This window comes from Phaeodactylum tricornutum, chromosome 5, assembly GCF_000150955.2.
Source record: "Phaeodactylum tricornutum CCAP 1055/1 chromosome 5, whole genome shotgun sequence".
Classification (NCBI taxonomy): Eukaryota; Bacillariophyta; class Bacillariophyceae; order Surirellales; family Neidiaceae; genus Phaeodactylum; species Phaeodactylum tricornutum.
This window is the reverse complement of record NC_011673.1, coordinates 1035751-1056304: the sequence shown is the minus strand read 5'-3', so window position 1 is coordinate 1056304 and position 20554 is coordinate 1035751. Positions and strand designations below refer to the sequence as shown.

General features: G+C 50.8%; 7 protein-coding genes across 7 annotated transcripts; 3 read left to right on the top strand and 4 right to left on the bottom strand.

The window, feature by feature from the left end:
- Positions 1 to 300: 300 nt before the first annotated feature.
- PHATRDRAFT_11151 (predicted protein) lies at positions 301 to 1179 on the bottom strand (the record flags this gene model as incomplete). The annotated part of the gene is made up of 1 exon (XM_002178868.1): positions 301 to 1179. One exon carries the CDS (start codon positions 1177 to 1179, stop codon positions 301 to 303), a length of 879 nt encoding a protein of 292 aa, XP_002178904.1.
- A 1436-nt stretch (positions 1180 to 2615) lies between these two features.
- Positions 2616 to 5043, top strand: PHATRDRAFT_45029 (predicted protein). Its single transcript, XM_002179077.1, has 2 exons — positions 2616 to 3816; positions 3922 to 5043. Exons 1-2 carry the CDS (start codon positions 2782 to 2784, stop codon positions 4921 to 4923), a joined length of 2037 nt encoding a protein of 678 aa, XP_002179113.1. The 5' UTR covers positions 2616 to 2781; the 3' UTR covers positions 4924 to 5043.
- Positions 5044 to 7208: 2165 nt separating this feature from the next.
- On the bottom strand, positions 7209 to 9615 carry PHATRDRAFT_45028 (predicted protein). Its single transcript, XM_002178867.1, has 2 exons — positions 7863 to 9615; positions 7209 to 7804 (listed from the first exon to the last, which is right to left on the bottom strand). Exons 1-2 carry the CDS (start codon positions 9471 to 9473, stop codon positions 7277 to 7279), a joined length of 2139 nt encoding a protein of 712 aa, XP_002178903.1. The 5' UTR covers positions 9474 to 9615; the 3' UTR covers positions 7209 to 7276.
- A 405-nt stretch (positions 9616 to 10020) lies between these two features.
- PHATRDRAFT_45027 (predicted protein) lies at positions 10021 to 11135 on the bottom strand. Its single transcript, XM_002178866.1, has one exon. The coding sequence runs from the start codon at positions 10980 to 10982 to the stop codon at positions 10356 to 10358; it is 627 nt and encodes a 208-aa protein (XP_002178902.1). The 5' UTR covers positions 10983 to 11135; the 3' UTR covers positions 10021 to 10355.
- Positions 11136 to 11585: 450 nt separating this feature from the next.
- Positions 11586 to 13361, top strand: PHATRDRAFT_50848 (predicted protein; the record flags this gene model as incomplete). Its single annotated transcript, XM_002179076.1, has 1 exon — positions 11586 to 13361. The coding sequence occupies exon 1, from the start codon at positions 11727 to 11729 to the stop codon at positions 13359 to 13361; it is 1635 nt and encodes a 544-aa protein (XP_002179112.1). The 5' UTR covers positions 11586 to 11726.
- A 1085-nt stretch (positions 13362 to 14446) lies between these two features.
- On the top strand, positions 14447 to 15288 carry PHATRDRAFT_45025 (predicted protein). Its single transcript, XM_002179075.1, has one exon. It carries the CDS (start codon positions 14545 to 14547, stop codon positions 15274 to 15276), a length of 732 nt encoding a protein of 243 aa, XP_002179111.1. The 5' UTR covers positions 14447 to 14544; the 3' UTR covers positions 15277 to 15288.
- Positions 15289 to 16244: 956 nt separating this feature from the next.
- On the bottom strand, positions 16245 to 18384 carry PHATRDRAFT_45024 (predicted protein; the record flags this gene model as incomplete). Its single annotated transcript, XM_002178865.1, has 1 exon — positions 16245 to 18384. The coding sequence occupies exon 1, from the start codon at positions 17925 to 17927 to the stop codon at positions 16245 to 16247; it is 1683 nt and encodes a 560-aa protein (XP_002178901.1). The 5' UTR covers positions 17928 to 18384.
- Positions 18385 to 20554: the final 2170 nt, after the last annotated feature.

The following is a 20554-nucleotide window of genomic DNA, read 5'->3' as shown; positions in this document are numbered from 1 at the left end:
AAACTACATAGTTGCAAAGGGTACACAGCGAGACAAAGTCACAATCGTACATGTGATCAAGCAAGTCTACCTAGCATGTACGAAATGTTATGGTGTGGCAGGCATCATTCCCTGACACTGGATGCAAGGTATCCGGAATTGCAGGTTTCTTCTCACAAACACAAAACGTATACAGAGGCCAATGTTGGTGCTTTTTTATGGTAGCCTAGGAACTTTTCTAGACTTAGTAGCAAACACCGGTTGTTGCACACTTGGGAATGTTCTTCGCTGTCAAACATTCTCATTTTCTATTCATTTCGTTTACAACATACCGGCATCTTGTAAGGCTTGTTCCAATTCGGCGTGCAGTGCCGAATCGAATTCCGCCAGGGGACGTCGACAGTAGGCCGAATCGACGAGTCCCAGCTTCGCGGCGGCCCATTTGGTGGGGATAGGGTTGCTTTCCAGAAAGAGTTTTTGGTGCAATATGTCGAGTCTTCGATTAATGGCGTCGGCGTCATCCATTCGCTGTTCCCGGACGGCCGTCACGAGATCCTTCATGGCGGCGGCGGCAATGTTGGCCGTAACGGAAATGAACCCGTCGCCACCGCGTCGCAGGTATTCCAAGCTCGTACCGTCGTCACCACTGTAGAGCAAAAAGTCGTCCCCCACGAGAGGACGGACTTGCTCGATCCTGGTCAAATCCCCAGTGGCGTCCTTGAGCCCGACGACGTTCTCGTGTTGGGAAGCAATGGCGATATTTTCATCCAAAAAGTTGACGCCGGTGCGTCCGGGAACGTTGTAAATGACAACGGGAAGTCCGAGATCGGCGGTGGTGACCATGTGTTGTACAAGGCATCGCTGTGGTGGTTTGACGTAGTAGGGTGTGACTACGAGAGCGGCGTCACAGCCCAAGTCCATGGCCTGCAAGGTTTGTGCCTTGACGTTGTCCGGATTGATGGTCCCCGTGCCGACCAGTATGGGCATGACGCCCTTGACTTCCTCCACGGCAATTTGCAGGACCTGCTGCCGCTCTTCCATGGTCATGGACGAGGCCTCTCCGGTGGTGCCGAGGATACAGAGATTGTCGGTGCCGGCCTCTACGTGATACCGCAAGAGTTGGCGCAAACCTTGGTAATCAATGTTGCCCGTGTCGACGGAAAAGGGCGTAATCAGCGCCACGGTGGAACCCGGTTTCATGGGCATCTGACGGTGAAACCAAAGACCATGGTGTCGTGTGACGAAAGGAACGGGACAAGGTCAGTCGGTAAGCAATACAACAACAGCAAGAGCACCAAATGAGCCAACGCGCCGATGCACGAGCCCCACCAAATCGACAGAGAGAGAAAGAACGAGTACTACTAGTATTAGTACACACGTGACGACACGAAAAAAGCAAGACGTACCCTGGCATTGGTGTTGCTCCCGACACCACCATCACTCCCCGGATCCGCCGTGGAATATAGGAGCGGCAGTGCGGCGGTTCGTCTTCTGCCGGGTATCAGATAGGCTGTGCAAGGAAAGCGAGGGATACCGACGGGTCAGAGCAGAGAACGGAACAAACGACGACACGCGCGGAAAAAACTATTGCTACTGTGATGAATTGTTGCAACGTGTACGAGTCGCAGTGAGAGCGGAGTGTCTGTCTCTCTTTCTCTTGCTGCGACTCTGTAGTAGAAGTGGCCGTACAAGATACGCACACGCACACGCCAACGATCATACGCACCATTGGCTGTATAAAAACTGTCGAGGAATGGGAGTAGTAGAAGCAGGCGTTGCAATAGTTTGGAGCCGCCCATGGGCCGTGACGATGTCGGCATCCTTCGTACGGGGTAGTGAGTCCGACAACTCGTCGTGTAAGGAGTGCAGTTGTGCAACGGCGGGGACGGGTTTGGAACGACACACACAAACACACTGCGATCAGGTTGTCGTGGGACGCTTTGGATCGGTGAATGTATTTTGCAATGTGTATATATACGTATGCACTGTCAATGCTTTGCGGAGGATTTGTTGGTCGGGTCACGCCCGTTCTCCCCTCCATCTCCCGTTGTCCCGATACAAGAACCGTCGGTCGTGTACCGGTACGGCTTCACTTTCCTGTCCCCGCAGAGAGGACGGAGGTTTTTTGGGTGGCGCGTGTAGAGCGGTAGAAACGACAGTGCCTTATCGACAGACAGACAGACACATACAGGGGAAAGGGGTCGAGGCATGGAACGACGAGATGAACCGAGTGTGTGAGGGCAGTTTGTACCTCTAGTAGTAGTAGGCTTGGTGGCCCTACCCAACCTACGAGAAAAGTATGGTTCGCGTGCCGAGCCGGACACGGATTCAAATTTGCAAATTTCCAGATTGGGGCGCGGTCCTCTCCTATACAATACTCGGCCGGCGGACTCTAGTTACCGGCGCCGCGAGGCAGTATGTCTCCCTCGGGAACGCCAAATTGGGATCATCTAACTCGCTTCCTACATCGCAAATTCGACTAGGGAATCCGTACCGGGGATCTGGTGGGTAGCGACGCTTTGTAAATGGGGCGTACCACTAACATATAGTATAGACCAAACCCAGACATGCACGCACATATGTATAGACGCGACGTAACTTTGGTACAAACATACACACCAACAGCACAAAGACTCCTTGTCGTCTCGGGCGACTCTACCCTTGTCAGCCCCCAATGGCAAAAGGGTACTAAGCATCGCATACACCCTCTCGTCTCGATATTCGTAACGCACGACCGGATTTACAGTTTAGACACTACTCCATTCCACTCTACTTTGTCGTTACCGACTGTGACTTGTGAACATGAGCTTTCTCTTGTCTTTATTCCGGAGTCCGGAAGAAAAAGAAACCCCGCTCGCGTCGCGGGACGACACCAACAACAACAATAACGACAACAGTGATAACGAGAGCGACAATGGCGTATTGCAGCCTCCCGTCGTCCCGCACTCTCCTTCCTTGACGACGGCACACGCGTCGAGCAAATCCTTCGCGTCAATCCCACCCATGCCGTCCCGTCAGACGTCCGGAATGAATCGTGATCGTTCCTTTTCCAAAGTCTTCAATCAGTTGCCTCCGCATTTGCCGACCCTCCAAGAAATGCAAATGGACCTCATGGAATACCTTTGTCACTTGATACTGCTACAAACCAACGTAGCCAAAGCCCTTCTTTACAAAACTCAACTCACGCAAGTCCTCGAATCACACCAGATACACAAATACGGACGTTTCTACTCACGTCTCAACCTCACCGCACTCGGATGCGATCTGCTCTGTCTGCCCGAATCCGAGACTCCCGAAACCTGGACTACGCCACAAGACTGGGCACACATGCGGGAACAACTCGTACTGACCAAGTCTCTTTTGTTGCGACGCGACGCCAATGTGTGGGTCCCCACCGCCATGGAGGAGTCTGAATCTCCCACTCCTGCCGACGCGGCGCTGGAAACAACGCCGTCCTTGCCCCAACCCAACGACGCCATTGATCACCAACTCGAAACTCACGAAATGTTCCAGGATACCTACCAACAGGTCTACGAATTCGTGCACGTACAAGAAATTATAGCTCGTCTCCGACTCTCGCTCCAAGAAGTGATCGTGACACCCGACGAAAACGATGATCGTCGGATCCCCCGCGCCCGGGAGGCCGTCGAGCTGTACCAACAACAGCTCGGCGCCTTATTTCACGGACCCGAACACATTCCCAAAGACCTCACGCACTTTTTGTTACGCGATCTTTACCGTAATCACCACGATTGGATCCGTACCGTACCCACCCATCTGGAAGAACTGATTCTACACCCACGCAGTGTCTTTTCACTCGCCAAGCTACAACAAAAGGTACGAGCAAATCACTACCGTGAATCCATTAGCGTACGACGCGACTACGGGATCCACTCACCCAGACATTGTTGGTCCCTCTCTCTCTCGCGCGCTCAATTGTAGGTACGATCCTTGTTGATCAAGTGGTCCGAAAGCATTCTAGAAATCCCTACCCTCGTCAAAATCGGCTACGGCGGTGTCATGGCTCCCGTAGTTGGCGATGACGGAGACGACGACGTATCTGCGTGGGGGGACGACGACGAACACGCCCCCACGGCACAAGAGCTCCTCACGCAACCGCCACCCTCCATGGACGAAGCCCACGAACCTTTGCCGGCCTCAACGCGCCCCTTGAACCAACGCTCGTCCGTCACCATCGAAGACGCTGAAACCCTAAAACAACTGGTACTCGCTCCACCTCCGCACCGGACCCGGACCCGTGTTACCACCACGACTCCATCCCAGCGTCCCACCCCTTCCAAAGATTTGCGACGCGTCGCCCGACAAAATGTCCGACGGGAACAAGAACTATTGACCCAACCAGAAATGGACCGCGGTGAAAGTGATCACGACCGTTCGGACGAAGAGGAAAAGGACGACGATGTGGAGCACGCCCAGTCCGAAGGGGAAAAAGAAAACGATCCCGACGAGCGCAAGATTCTGACGACACTCTCGCGGGAACAAGAGGAACGCTTGTTCGAGGATAGCAGCACCGACGAGGAAGAGGAGCCGGAACGAAGTACCGAAGTCGCGACGCGAGACAACCGACAAATCGAAGTCCTCTCGTCGTCCCAAAAACGCAAACGTCATCCCCGCGTGTCCACCTCCCCAGCGACTCCCGTCAAAGGCCGATCAACGGAAAATAAACTGCACAAATTGTCCAGATGGGAAGACTCGGACGTAGAAGAGTTTGACGCCTTATTTGTGACGGAAAAGCAACCGCTGTCGGGTCACAAGAAGCGGCCTTTCTCTTCGTTGGAAACTGCCTCGATTCGGCACGGGGTCCGCCAATTTGGGATGCACAGTTGGGCCCAGATTCGCGATACGTATCCCGCTTTGTCGTCCAGATCGGGACAGCAAATTCGGGACAAGTTTCGGACCATGACGAAACACGGCCAAGCCTAGACACGCTACAGAGCCATATTGGGAGACGCTTTGGGCAGAAATGTTTTATGTATATCAACTTTTTGTGAATTTGTTCTTCAAGTAAGACAGCAACCTCTACTTACATACGTACACGCGACTCGCAATCCTTTATCGAATGTGTATGGGAGGTCTTTTACTTTGTTGCTACAGAAATGTACACTAGTGCATTATCGATGAGGTTCCGTCCTGCTAAATTAGTGCCGAACCAGGATTAACCTGGGACTGCAGTTCGACTCCGAAATTGTTGTGTTGCGGTGCCGCATGGTAGATATCCTGCGCCTTGACTGAATAACTGGCAATCTCCGGAATGCCTTCATGCGCAATTGGGACGATCCGAAAGGCTTTCGGCGTCCCCGTTGATATCGTTTCCTCGCTTCTGCTGCGAATCCCAGCTCCTTGGTAGCCATCACTCCGAGAGAAACGGATCTCCCCCGCCTTGAGCAATCCCACATCCATCTCATCTTCCCATTCGTTGTCCTCCTTGGCCGAGCGCACCGCATTCCCTAAAACCCAATCACTCAATTACAAATAACTGTTGGTCCGGGAGAGGAAAAGTGTACAATAAGAGAGCAAGTATCAGGTAGTGTCAGTATTTAGAAAAACGAAAAAATTAAAGGAGCTGCCCCCTGTCGTCGCAACACGGACTGTGCACGTACGCTTTCGCCTCCGTCATGCTCATGTTGGGCATTGCCGCCAAGAACGCGTGCAGTTTGTATTCCTTCGCATCCGTATCTTGTACACGAATAAAACCGCTCTGGAGGGCCTTTTTCGATAGAGGAATAAGGAGCTTTGGGGGGGCCAAACTTAAGGAATTTCCGGAAAAGCCGTTGGCCTGACGCAACCTCGTTCCGTGTATCTTGTAAGCCAGACAAATACCCTGGAATGTATCGGTTGGTAAAATCACGTGCTCGACGTAATCCACTCCCAGTACACCCTTACCCGAGGGACCCAAAGCGTTGTCGGAAGAATCAATCGTGCTTTTATTGATCCGCTGGATTTTGGACGGCAGCAACAATTCTGTTTGATCCGAACTGTTCCCCGGTACACCTTTGTCCAGAGAAGGAATAGATCGGACGCTTCCGCACGACTGAGGTACGAGGACGCTGTTGGAAGAGTTGGATACACGATCCGACAAGACTTCCCAATCATCCGTCGGAGCTTCGGACGCTTCCTGCGTACAGTGTCTCGTCTCGCCAGGCAAGGAATCTACGAGATCTGCATGATCCTCCACGTTATTGAAAGCTTTGTCGACTGGTACGAGCGACCATTCGTTGGTTTTCGTATCGTGATGCCAGGTCATCCCGTCCGGTGGATTGGGGAGCGGGTTACGCAGATTGCGGTAATTCGCGGTGGGGCGCGAAACAATTCGTTGCATCTTCCATGGAAACCGTCCCCCGTCCGACATGATGCTTCTTTATTGTATCGGAAAGACAATTGTCAAAGAGGATTGATGTAAGTGTCACTGCTGTATTGTGCGAGACTAGCACTGACGAGGTTCCGCAAAAAGGACAACAATGGAGGACACGGTGTTCAAGCTGATGTGACGCTGGGACCTGTTGGTCGCGGTCGTATCGCGTGTGTGTCCATTTCCAGGCAGTCTTCGAAACAATTTTCATTTCTACGACCGATATTGTCAGATCCGGGTTTTCTGAACGAAACGACTCCTAGCTAGTAGAGGTATGAAGATTCAGATTCTAGCTATCCAGGAAAAAAATTCTCCCGGTACTCAAACTCATGAAATAATAGGAATTTCCTTTCTTGAAATAGATAGAAATAATCAATGTTGGATGCCGCAGAATATCACATAACCCATAAGTTGCATATCACGATTGCTTCCTGTTTAGTAGATCACTTCAAAAAAGTAGATCTGTGTTTGATTCAATAAATCGAAGGCATGCTCGTTATAGAGATGAAAATTTCCCGCGTTTTTTGCGCCCCAATATTGGGGGTTCAATTTCCGTTGAGATATTGTGATGGATACAAAGCTATACAGACCCTAGCTGTGAACAACTACCTCAACCCGACCGACATATGCATTGTGGAATTGCTGAACCCGGCGGGTCACTCACTAACAGTGAATGAAAGGCTTTTTGTTTGAGGTATAGACTAGAGGCCCACATGCTGCCCTCTCAAGCACGTGTTTCCGAATAAGCTAGCTAGCTAACTGCAAGGGATACCACCACGGAGACAGGTCTATCGTTACAAAACAGTGCTAAAAAAATGCCGCGGCAAGGAGGATGCCATACGAGTTTATTCACAAGATTGTTTGAATATGTATGTACTAGATCTTAAATGCACGACCGCAAAATAATTCCGTAGGACCTGCGCGTCTTTATTCCGCAGCCACCGAAAGTGTGTTCGCCTCACACGTCAAGAATTGTCCCGCCTGGGAGGCCTGTTCCGACGAGAGACAAATTCCAAATACACCAGCAGCGTCACACCAGACGCACGAATTTCCATCCAGGTCGGTGGTGTCGGCACACACCGCCTCACCTTCATTGCCCGCCTGCATACCCGCGTTCAAGCAATTCGTGTCGTAGGGAGCGATGATCGAGTCGTTCTTTTCTTGGCTTTCAGCCTTGCCATTGCCGCCATGACTGTAGTCGCAATCGAAAAAGTTGCACTCAGCCAAAGCTCGGGCGGCCGGATCCGCCAAGCAAAAGCCCATACCGACCTCAGAGCTACACCAGGTACAGGCCGCCTGGTTGCAGCCATCTTCTTCGTAATTTTCGAGGCATTCCCAAAAGTCACTGGGCACCTGCACCTCGGAGGTTTGCTGGACGGAGATGACATGAAGCTCACCGACGCGGCTCGCACCACTGGACTCCTGCACCTCGATGGCTTGCTTATGCTCGTCGCACTGTTATTCCCAAAGCGGCACCGGCGTCGGCTTGTTCCTTCGTCAGGCAGAGGTCGACAACTCCGGACAAACTGCAAAACTTGCAAGGGGCACCGTCTTGGTCGAGGGCCTCGTAGCAACTTTCCCGTGACTGATCCGACAAAAAAGCCAAGACACAGCTCGAATCGTACAAGTCGCTTGCCACAGCGTCTTCTTGATCGAGTAAATCCGCTTCCTCCTTTTCACACGAAATGCCGATACCTTCACCAACTTGAGCCTGCTCTTCGGTCAAACAAAGGGCAAGCGCGTTTTGAAGCGTACAGAATTCGCAGGCGTTACCGTCTTCGTCAATGGCATTAATACAGGCTTCCTTGCTTTGATCTTGGAAAAAGGCCAACGCACAGGAGGGATCGTAAGGATCTCCAGCGTCTTCGACTTTTACCGAAACGGCATCCGGAGCATCCAGGTCGGCGTTGGGTTCGCAAGTAATACCGAATTGCTGCGCCATATCCCCTTGCGACGCCGTGAGGCACAGATTGGAAATACCACTCAAGTCACACCATTGGCACGGTGCTCCGTCTTGATCGACGGCCGTGGTGCAACTTTCCTTGGAAGCGTCCTGCAAAAAAGCCATCAGGCAAGAGGGATCGTAGGGGTCATCCTCGACCACTTCTTCCTCAACATCGAGACTCTGGTACTTGGTACAGGTAATGCCCAAAGCGGCACCGGCGTCGGCTTGTTCCTTCGTAAGACAGAGGTCCAAGGCTCCGGACAAGCTGCAAAACTCGCACGGGGTACCATCTTGGTCGATAGCCGAGGAGCAACTTTCCTGGGACTGATCTTGCAAAAAGGCCACGAGACAAGACGGATCGTAGGGGTCTTGTGCGGGGGCGGCTTGCTTGCGCAACATGGTGGTGGTGGTAGCGCCACTAGCGTCGCAGGTAATGCCGAGTTGCGCGCCGGCTTCGGCTTGTTCTTCGTTCAAACAAAGGTTGGTGACACCAGCCAAGTCGCACCATTCACAAGCGTTTCCGTCTTCATCCATGGCGGATGTGCATCCTTCTTGGGTGGGATCTTCCAGATACGCCAAGACACAGGAGGAGTCGTAGGGGTCTTGTAGGGGAGTAGTGTCGTGCCCGACGAGCGCATCCTGCGACTTTTGTTTGCAGGTGAACCAGTCCGATTCCTCGGCGTTCTCGGCAGCGGGTCCGGTCATACAGAGACCAAATCCTCCCTTGGTATCGCACCAGACACAATCACCGGAGCAGGCTTCTTCCGTCTTGGCCTTGAGGCACTTCCAAAAGTCATCCGGAATGGCGTCATCCGTGGGAACCACATTGTCGTCCGTCGTTGGCGCCACACTGTCATCATCCGTCTGGGGGGCGGCGTCGTCGTCATCTCCTTGGTACCGTTCGCATTCGACGCCGGGCAGACTCTGCTCCATGCCTTCCGCTTGCGTTTCCGTCACGCAGAACCCAAAACTAGTCACCTGACACCAGACGCAGTGCGCTCCCGCATCCGCCGTCGCCGCAATACACGAAGGCTCGTCTCCCGCCGCAAACGTACAGGCGAACTGCGCATTCGCCGAGAACGTGGGACCGGTACCGGAACCGGTACTCCACAGCAACAGGCACCACCCCGCGAGATTCGCCGTACGGCGTAGCGCTACGGATATTCCCGAACGCGTCATGATAGATTGATACTGGCTAGTAGCGGAATGCCTGTCCTTGGAATAATAACACACACGTGTACACACACGTACACAAGTGTCCTGTGCAACGAAAGTATGGATGGACCTGGAATATAGACTGTATCGATCGATGTACGGAATAACAACACGAAAAAGATACGTCTCCTTACACGGTAGCTTAGCCACTGTGGTGAATCGTGTCGAATGGAGGAGATCCTCCACGAGGGGAGCCCGAACACGAATCCTCGCCGACACCCGAAGAACGGGAAGGCGGTTTTCTTCGCGCGCAATCGCTCGATACGGGTCGAATGGACTGTGAGTACCGGTGCCCGTCGAATACACGCGCGAATAGATAGATCACCGGACAATGCAAGCGTTGCAACGGTCTCACACACGGTGGAAGGGATCGTGGAACGTGTCGTGTCTGACGTATATAGATCCGGGTTTGCATCGATCGGAACCAACGGGATGCTCCAAAGCACACGTGACGCTTTATCATTCGAGGACGATCCAAGCAAAAGTAGTACATTTACTGCTACATTGGCTTACGGTTACAAAAATAGATCTAAATCTCTATGAACTCTAGGATAAAAGCAAACGAGATCACAACGAGAGAAAATGGTTGGTTGATGTGATTGTTCGGAAAAACTGGGTTTCCTCAGACACGCGGCTTTTGTTCGAGACATGGTCGTCCCAAAAGGGCGGGCAGCCGGTGCGAGTCGCTGGCAGCTATCACAATGCAGCCAATCCGTCCCTGGATACCTCACTGGGAAAACGTCCGTTGTTGCTCGTTCGTGAATCACCATCTTGAAAGTCTTTTCAAAAGTTACCCCATCCACGTCTTCACACTTTTAGAAAGTATTGACACCACCGACTGCTGATCTACTCGACAAAGGGATATACCTGGGCACCGCTCTTGTAAAACATCTTGTTGCCGGCGGCGAGAGTTGTCACAGGCTGATCCTTCAACCCTGTGGCCTTTTGAATTCGTAGAACCGCCTCGATTTGATCCATCGGACCCATACAGCTGGTAATCTCGACAATATCGATATTCTCCGTCAGCCATTCCTCCATCATGTGTTGCGTGAACCACTGCAGTAGAGAGGCCACGTTGTGAATCGACTTGTCCGTCGTCCACTGCTTCTGACCACACACTTTGCAGTCAAAAGTGGCCTCCAAAGTGACTGGACCTTGATTGCTACCCGAAGCTGTGGCGGCCGCCGTGACGGGCCGGAGAACGCCCAACTCGAAATTCTCTTTGCCAAAAATGTCCTGCAACTCATCGTGCCACCAACCGTACATTTCCAACGCCAAGCGATCCGTTACTTGCTCGGAACAGGCCGTACCGCGATCGGAAGTGACGGCTCGTAGAGGACGCCCGGGATTTTGTAGTTCAATCACAATCACATTCGATTGCAAGCCGACAACTTCTTGGTGGACTTGGGCAAAGATCACGGGCAACGCGCTGAGGAGTAGTAGCAAAGTGTTCGCCATGTTGGAGTGGACCATGATGCCGTGGCTGTTGTTATAAATACAATGGTGGGAAGGATACGAAAGGACAATCAAGAATATTGTAAGAAGGCAATCGCTTGGTCGTGCTTTTTTTTTCCCTGCAGAATTTGAAGGTTGAAGAAAAAATGAGACGATCGGGGTTTAGCTGTGATGTTCTGGTCTTGACTGTGAAGTGTGATGTTGCGAAGCGAATGACTCTTCGACCAGGAGTCTTTCGGCCGGTTCAGAGCAATATGCTACCACCTATCATAATACTTCGGATTGCCTTCACAATTCCATTCAAACGAGAACGAAGCCACTGGAAAATAGCAAAATGTGTATTTACGACCTATATATATGTATTGTTTGCTGCCCCAAGACTAGTACGTGTCGTATAAGACTCTATTCAGCATTGGGAGTACATGCACTGCAATGGTCATAGAACAGGCATCATTCATTGAAATTGCCCTGAAATCGAAAATATGCTCTTTTACAATAGCCGGACGATCCGAAGACTCTCCGTCTGTCCATGGCTCGGCAGATATATCCCAACCCGGAGGTCTATCATCCATCCAACAACTTACGATTTCGTCTCTAGAGCCGACACAGAAATCACCCTCGCAACATCGCTGTGGTTGACAATGGAGAGAGCAAGGTCCACTACTGTCAGGCAGCCGCATTCATTCCGCTCTGCTCTATTGAAATTACAAATTAATTATCGGTGTTACTTCACAAACGTTCTGAAAACGTCACGCGCTCAACATGACGTCGCAATCGTCCCACAAATCGAATTACGCGCTGGCCATTTCCTTTCTGGTTCAAGAGCTGATGGATGCGTACGACAACGGTGATACCGTCAATTTGACGCAACTCAAAGGCAAGGCCTCGCGCAAGTTCAAGTTGAAGGGAATTCCCAAAATGAGTGACATACTGCAGGGTCTACCGATCAATTACCGCAGCAAGCTATGGCCGTACCTGCAGACCAAGCCGGTCCGTACGGCCTCTGGCGTTGCGGTCGTCGCCGTTATGAGCAAGCCACACCGGTGTCCGCATATTGCCTACACTGGAAACGTTTGCGTTTACTGCCCCGGTGGACCGGATAGTGACTTTGAATATAGCACGCAGGCGTACACTGGATACGAACCAACCTCCATGCGCGCCATTCGAGCCCGTTACGACCCCTACAGTCAAGTCAAAGGACGTGTCGCGCAACTGCGAGCCATTGGACATACGGTAGACAAGGTAGAATTCATTGTTATGGGAGGGACCTTTCTGAGTTTGGATAAGGAGTACAAAGATTATTTCATTCGTAACCTACACGATGCTTTGTCGGGATATCATTCGCAAACAGTGGAAGAATCAGTTCGATACTCAGAGCAAGCTGTTACCAAGTGCATTGGAATTACTATTGAAACCAGGCCTGATTACTGCTTAAAGCCACACTTGGAAGAGATGCTTTCGTACGGCTGTACGCGAATCGAAATCGGTGTACAAAGTATCTACGAATCCGTGGCACGAGAAACTAATCGCGGACATACGGTGGCGGCTGTTTCTCACTCGTTTCAGCTAGCAAAGGATTGCGGCTTCAAAGTTGTCACGCACATGATGCCGGATCTACCAAATATGGGCTACGAACGAGACTTGGAGGGCTTCAAGGAGTACTTTGAAAATCCAATGTTCCGAAGCGACGGTATGAAGCTATACCCGACTCTAGTCATCCGAGGAACGGGCTTGTACGAATTGTGGAAAACAGGTCGATACCAGAATTATACTCCAGATCAATTGGTGGAACTAACCGCGCAAGTTTTGAGCCTCATTCCACCGTGGACACGTTTGTATCGAGTCCAGCGTGATATTCCGATGCCACTCGTCTCATCTGGTGTTGAGCACGGCAACCTCCGTGAACTCGCCTTGCAAAAAATGCGGGAGCAAGATTTGCCGTGTCTGGATATTCGATCGCGAGAAGTTGGGATGAAGCAGATTCATCACTCCGTCACGCCTGATCAGGTCGAACTAGTGCGGCGCGACTACGTTGCCAATGGCGGATGGGAAACTTTTCTTAGCTACGAAGATCCGACACAGGACATTCTGATCGGGCTGCTGCGATTGCGCAAAACATCGCCTGCTGCATGGTTGAAGGAAGTTGCCGAATATCCTTCAAGTATTGTACGAGAATTGCACGTATACGGCACTGCTGTTGCCGTCTCGGCTCGCGACCCGACTCGTTTTCAGCATCAAGGCTTTGGTATTCTGCTAATGGAAGAAGCCGAGCATATTGCCCGGGACGAGCACGGGTCCAAAAAGTTACTCGTCATTGCGGGGGTCGGAACGCGGCACTATTACCGCAAGATGGGGTACCACCTGGACGGACCGTATATGAGCAAAATGTTGCTGTAAAATAGAAATCTTTACTTTTCCTTGCAAATTGCTGCCAACTATACTAACTGCAAGATAGTTTAGCCACGGTACCAAATTAACTGCATTAGCAACAGAAAAGCATAGCATGTCAGCTGCGAGTGTGCTCAATAGACGTCCCAAGTACTAGAGCTAGCAACGCACTATCGTGAGGTGAAATGACTGACTTGAATGAATGTGTTATACTTAACTGTAACTGTAAACGCTCCGAGAATCTGCGGAGCTAATGTTGTGGTTGCTGTCGTCTGCTATCGTGTAAAAAATAAACGGTCACAGCCAAGCGGGCAATCGTGGCGTTTGACAAGACCACCTGATATATCTATTTCTGCTCTCATCCGAAGAAAATCACGAAGAGAAATACGCCAGTTCACCAACAATTGCCCAACGGTAAAAGTCTCTGCAAGAGAAGTCATCGGATGATCGGGGATCCCTACAAACTATATTGTCTTTTACAGTGCCCAATAAATTCCGATATATGTTTGTTACCGATCAGAAAAGGGTCTACAATACTTGTTAAGATGAATTGATGCCTCTTCAATAGAATGACCATTTCGGATTTGAATAATTTAACAGATGAAGAATTGGGTAAGAATACAATCTTGACCGTGATCAAGATTTATCGAACAGTTAAAAAGCAGCTTTATGGTGAAAAGGGAATAAGCATATTTTCTGGTTTTGTTTGTGAAACTTAGATCTTTCGGAACAGGCCAACTCCTGTCAAGATTCCCAACACGATAATCTCTATTCAGAGTTTTCGATGCCATCTTTTCGTTTATTGTGGAACTGTTAAACAGCTGGACGACCACGATCGAAAGTTGATGTTTTTCTCTCACTGCTAATGTTTGAGTGACTAGAGCCGTGGACTGGATTTCTTCACAGTTCTTCTCCACTGACCAGAGCTCGTGATAGCGCCTGTCATGAGCAATTTGTAATCTTGACAGTAAAATAGATCCCTATTGACTGGTAGCAATTACTACGATGCACTCCGTCGTTGGAACCTGGCGATGGAAAATAAGTTGTCATCGAATCATCTTTTTATGGCGCTGGCACTTACAGTAAAATAAGTCACCCTTAGATTACTAAAATCTCTTGTTTTGAGCTTGCGAAAACTCTCACAGTCAAGCCACAAAACAAAAAGAGAATCACTGCAATACAACTTCTCAGTATGCCGCTTTTCAAACGACAACGTAGTGAAAGCATGCAATATGCACAATCGAAACCGTCTGTATCAACAACTCCGTACCCGTCGGGTAGTTCTATAGACCGCAGCGGGGACGCCGAGTACACTTCTTGTTCCGAACCCGCTGCGTTTCCGCAAAGTCCTGCACACGTTGCCAAGAATGCTTACCAAGAGCAACAGAATCCGCAGCACCAAGGAAAAGTTATTCTAAATACAAATTCTGGGGCGGGATCGTATCAACGAACGCAACGAATCGGGGCGATTGCGATTCGGAACGTACGATTTGCCGATCAAGCGCTCTTGTATCCGAACGATCGCACAGAGGAAGAGGTTCAAGATGCTTGGTATTCCGGAGATGAACTCGATGTTTTCAAGAAGGAGCGACGAGATTTGGTGAAGCAATTGAAACGTGTCAACTTTGATCTCTCTCAAATCGATCAGACACACACGTCCCTGCGTGGCTTTGAACCATACTTTTCAATGGAAATCAACAAGGCTACCAAAAGTGCTCGCAGCTTTGTATACCATGTCGTATTTGGCGAACAAGAACGCCAGCGCATGTTGAATATTGTAGACCGGGAAGCTTTGCGGGAATTAGCTGCACAAGCATCTGACTGGGCCTGTGCAAGTGCCATGCAATTGGGATACAAAGATGCCCTGGAGTGTCACCTGGAGAGCCTGCTCTTTTTCCAAGAACGATGCAGTATTTCTCCATAAAGTTTTTGCGTTAGGAAGGGGTTCTATCTGATAGGGGGTCCAGCCTTTTTTGTTCAAAGCGTCGTACACTCCTGTTGCCCTTTTCGATCGGTAATGATCGTATCTTTCTAGTAATTGAGTTTGTGCCATGAATGACTCGTAACGAGTGATTAAAGCAAACAACGGTTTTTAATGGAAGCAACGGATGAATTTCATTTTCTTCTCTAGCTCGTTTCGTACTTTACGGTAGGTAGTTTATACCATTCTGACTGTTTTCCACCGTATGTACTATTTACGTGCAAGTTCACCGAGGCTGCAGCCCTTCGACCGGTAGTCCGGGAGCAGGCGTCGATATCGTGTTCTTCACTCGTGCGCGCGTTTCATTGGCCAGCGGAAAGTTAAAAGTACTCCGGTTTCCACCTAACGCTACCGGTCGAAGCTAGCGTCGAGATCGTGTGATCTTACTCGTGCGCGGCTTTTTTGGCCGGCGAGAGAAATGCCACTCGGGATTACGTTGACAAAGCAAAGAAAGGGCAATATTATTCAATATCCGGAACGCGAATAAGTACGAAATTACTTATTGATATCCCCTCCGGTCCATAAAAAACTGTTGATCGACGGAGCTAGCCATTTTCCGAGACGAATGGTTATGTACGTAGACAATAAAGGCAATAGCAGGAGGAGACTTGAATATGAGGCCACTCCTCAAGTAATGTCAGAATTCAACACAGCACTACTTCCAAAACCGAAAGGACTCCAAATCTTATGGAGAGGTGCGCAGACATAGAAATAACGATTGCTTTTAAACGTGTGTTCACTTTCAACTTCATTCTCGCCACCGTGCGACGAGCACAGAGCTCTATGATGTTAACAGCCGCAGGGAAAAAGATTTTAGCAAAATTAACAAGGCCTTCATATGTAACACCAGATGATTGGGATACCAACGCTAGGTACCGAACACCAACTAATGTCTTGACCGCCCCTATGCACTATAACACCGTGACTCCATATGAGGACAGGAGCAAGGCAAGTCTGGTATTGTAAGGCCGGAAAAACTTTTGCAGTTCGTCGCGTGTGGCCGTAGATCCTGAGCTTGCTAGAGTCTGGTTTATGCCAGTTGTACGACGCCAGGTAGAAGCCAACAATGTGGTAGGAACCACCACATTGTCATCGTGGGGTAGATTGGCAAACTCTAGCACACGCTGATATTTTCGAGACGGATTTTGTGACCAATCGTCACTCAATACTACCATCACATCCTTGGACGGATTTTTGCCGGCCGCTCGCATTGCCTGAAACCACTGCCGCAACTGTATTTCGTAAATTGATCGTCCGATGACGCCTTCCAGTGATTCGTCCTGGTACTTGAGCCAGGCCACGTCTTCTTCGGACGACCCGTGCTTGACTATGCTCGTGGCGTTACCCATCCCAGTGGCATCCCCCACCAAGCCATGTTTGCGCAAAATCGCCAAGTCCTTGTCCAACCAGTCCTTGAGCGACAAAGGCAAACCCTTGGCACGGGCCGCTTGATAGTGTTCGAATACACGGTCCGTAGGATTCCGTAGCACCACTAAGAGTTTTATCCATGGTGTGACACAGAACACACGTCGCGGCAACAATGTACTGTAAAGCAGATACCCTGGTGTAACATCCACACTCCGCAGGGCAGGATTAGCTTGGATAGCTTTTAAGTCGTAATGTGAAGCGTACATCTTATGCCGCGCAGCCGCGACTCGGGTTTTTTCGTTAGCGGAAACAAATTTTCGAAAGACGTGGTCGAAGAAGAATCCTTGTGTGGTTTGGCGTAACACGAGAGGATGCGTTGCCAGCAACGCACCCAGTGCTTCACTTCCGGCGTGTTTGGTGCCGGGAAGCAGCAAAGACGGTGCACGGAGTTGCCAGGCATTCGTTGCGTTTGTGATATTGGGAGCGAATTTTCCGCGCTTCGTGGCTATGGACGGGTTCCAGTCAGCTTCGGTACCAAAGGCTAGGCCTTGCAAATCGCACCATCGGGACTGAAAAGTGAGGGATGCATTCTTTCCAGGAGGCGGGTAGGGCTTCTTGTCGGAATCGCGTGGTTGCAGTTGAATCCACGCTTTGGACGATGAAGATTGTTGCTCCTGCTGTTGTGCTTCTGGTGTGAGTGGTATTGTGGCTGCCGACGTTGGTGAAAGCGGTACCATCGTGGGTAAAAGGGTGGATGGTGAAGTGGTTGGAGAAAATGAAGGTAGTACGGTTGGCGCTTCGGTTGGTGCCAGTTTGTTGCTTTTTTTGTTGTGGTCGGGCAGTACTCCGGTTTTGTTCTTGTCTTCGGTACGTTCGCCACGGACTACCATTCTGGTACTAGCAATCACGTTCAAGGCAACAGCTACGGCCACTAATAAACAAATAAGCTTGACGAGTGATCGCACGTGCCAGCGACTGTTGGTGATGGAACGCATGGACTCTTCCAACAACATGCGTGTGGCTGGCGAGTAGGAGAACATGGATCTATCCGCAATGGTCGTATTCGTGGCGGTGGCGACGTTTTGATTGTGGATACTGCCTTGGGAAGATGGGTTCAAGACCAAGGATTCTATTTCCAGCGCGACAAAGGCTGTGCTTTGTGGAGGCGTGCGTAGTCTTCGGTTGGACGCCTGTGACGGCAAAAGGGAATGGCGGTGGTCACTCATGTCGGTGTAGTCACAGGAAGAAAGGTTCGAATCAACCACGAGTCTTGCAATCAACAGGTAATCCGCAGTAGAAAACACTCATGCAGGTAAGTTGATAGATAGGCAGGTAGGCAGGTTTGTAGGAAGTACACAGTCAGCCCGTGTTCTCCAGTCGGTTGGTTCAGTACGTGAACGAATCAAGCAATCGATTGGTTGACAAATCAGTCAGTCAATCAATCTATCAGTCAATATGATAAATGTTACCACACGCTTCTTCTCATGCTGTGGAAAAAAGCTTGCTTTTTTATCTTGACTTTTTTTCTCACGGCACAGACAAATCACCAAATCACCTCGTGCACAGTCGCTGACCTGTGAATCAGGTCGGAAACAAGGGACTGGCGTAAAGTACAAAGAAATGTGTTTCGCTAGGTGTCGTCGGGATTGTGGGGGAAAACGTCGTCGTTGTGAAGCCCTTTTTCTGGCATAACGATTATCCTAGAAATAGAGAGGCGGCGCCATGGTCATTTCCTGAATCGTCGTGTCTCGTCCGTCCCTGAACACGACAACGGCTAACGACACCGCGCACACGCTGCCCCGACGCGTCGCCACCGACGGGTGGACAGGCGCCCAACGATTCCGAAAACCCGAACTGCCCAACTCACTGTCAGCGACGGCCCCGTCCCGTTCACAACCCTCCAAACAACCCTACCCTATTCTCAATCAAGACTGGTCCCCGTAGTTTCTGCCGGAATCCGTATCGGCATGGGCCAAAATCGACTCACTGTCACTGGCAGTCACGCTGACGACAGACATTCCACGGGAGTGAGGAGGATGTTGCTGTCGTCACATTTTGGGAACGTCGCAAACGTCGTTGTCTCGTAGATGATGGATGCCAAAGAAGAAACAAGAGATACAGACAAGCTCTCACTTTCAACACAAACACTGATACGCAAATCCCTACGGAAGCGCATACATACACACACACACACACACGCAAACCTGTATCTCCCTCCTATATGCCGAGCAGGAATAGTTAGTTTGTGAAGGTCCCTACAGTCATGGGCCTGCCTGTGAGAGCATCGCAGCTCACCATGCGTCTTGCGGTGGTTGTTCAGATTCTAACATTGGGCTTCGGCGTCCGCTCCGTGACAGCTTGGGGAGTTTCTGCGCCGCGTCGGCAATCCATCGACGACGACTCTACTTGTCATCGATGGCGGCCTTCCTTGCCTCGGCAACAACTGTCTCTGTCTCGTCCCTTTCCGCAGTATCCCTTTCCGTTGAACCCGTCTTCGTCTACCTTATCAGCAATCAACACCAACGACGAGATCGAATCCGCTTCTGCCTCGTCAAGCCTGGATGTGGTGCTCTTTGGCGTTGGCGATTTACGTCTCGACGATCACGTGGGTCTCGCCCGGGCCCTGGAGCACTGCCGTAACAGCCGTAACGGCCACCTTCTGCCCCTCCTGGTGCTTGATCACCAGGCCATCCTCCACAACATACCCGGTGCCGTGGCACATACGGTGGACACGGCACGATTACTAGCATCGGCGGTCCGAGATTTACACTATCAATTGGAAACCACGTTGGGACTGGTTCTTCACAATGTTCCCAACCGTGCCACTGCCGCAAATCAGGACTTATCTCTAACCGCGACTATTCGCGAGGTAATAGAAACGTACATGATCGGTGCCCACAGGGAAGGGATCAACCCCAATGGCCTGGACGTGCGTGTCCACGTCCACGACTTGGGTCTTGTCGATAACATACTGGGGTACGGAGCCTACCACCACTTGCAATCGGAGCTTGGTGACGACTCCACCGCCACCACAACGTCATTTGAACTCGTGCCGTGGAATTCTAACTTGCGGGACGATCCTTGGGAGGATGTCAAGTCCTTGCCAAACACCTTTCCCGCTTTTGAAACGCGTTACGTTTCACTCCTCGCAAATGCTCCCGTCTCGATGCCTACAAACGCTTTAGCCGGAAAGTACAATGGTATCGTCATTCCCAGTCTGCAGCATCTTCCCAATGAACGAGACTTAGTAAACCGATTTGTGGACATATTTGGTCTTGATCGCAATCAAATCCAGGAAGAAGTTAATACAGGCCTGTACCAAACCCACTGGGGTGGGTTAGACCCGGCGTCCGCGACAACCTCCACCGTGCGGCAAAGGCTCGAAACTTATGGCGGGGAAGCCTGCCGTGAGCGCGATGACATTTGGTTCGCGCACGAGGATTTCGTCGGCCGCAATTGTCCGGCGAATGAAAGGTCCCTGGAGCATGCTTCAATGCTGTGGCAGTTGCGAGGCGAGAACAAGCCCAGTGACGATGCTAAAAGGAGAGTTTGGAACAGCAACAACTGGTTGGCGGGGGAATCCATGGTCCGGTACCTTTCGGCACCGCTATTACTAGGTACCGTGTCGCCACGTCGCGTGTGGCACACATCCTCTTACGAGTCGGCCATTTTTGTCAGTCCACTCAAGCGTCTCGTGGAAGGTCGGGAATGGCACCGTCTGCTGGCGGCTCGCAACATCTTGACGGAAGAGGCATACCGGAACGACACTACCAAATCTGGGGATATCACAAAGTCGGCAACAATGTCGTCGACCTACTATCGATACTGGCGTTATCACGGATTTTTATGCCGA

Coding starts and splice junctions, on each gene's coding strand:
- PHATRDRAFT_45029 (XM_002179077.1), top strand. CDS start 2,782: ATGAGCTTTCTCTTGTCTTTATTCCGGAGTCCGGAAGAAAAAGAAACC. Junction 3,817..3,921: donor TCGCCAAGCTACAACAAAAG/GTACGAGCAAAT, acceptor GCTCAATTGTAG/GTACGATCCTTGTTGATCAA.
- PHATRDRAFT_45028 (XM_002178867.1), bottom strand. CDS start 9,473: ATGACGCGTTCGGGAATATCCGTAGCGCTACGCCGTACGGCGAATCTC. Junction 7,805..7,862: donor TTTGCAGTTTGTCCGGAGTT/GTCGACCTCTGC, acceptor TGGGAATAACAG/TGCGACGAGCATAAGCAAGC.
- PHATRDRAFT_45027 (XM_002178866.1), bottom strand. CDS start 10,982: ATGGTCCACTCCAACATGGCGAACACTTTGCTACTACTCCTCAGCGCG.
- PHATRDRAFT_45025 (XM_002179075.1), top strand. CDS start 14,545: ATGCCGCTTTTCAAACGACAACGTAGTGAAAGCATGCAATATGCACAA.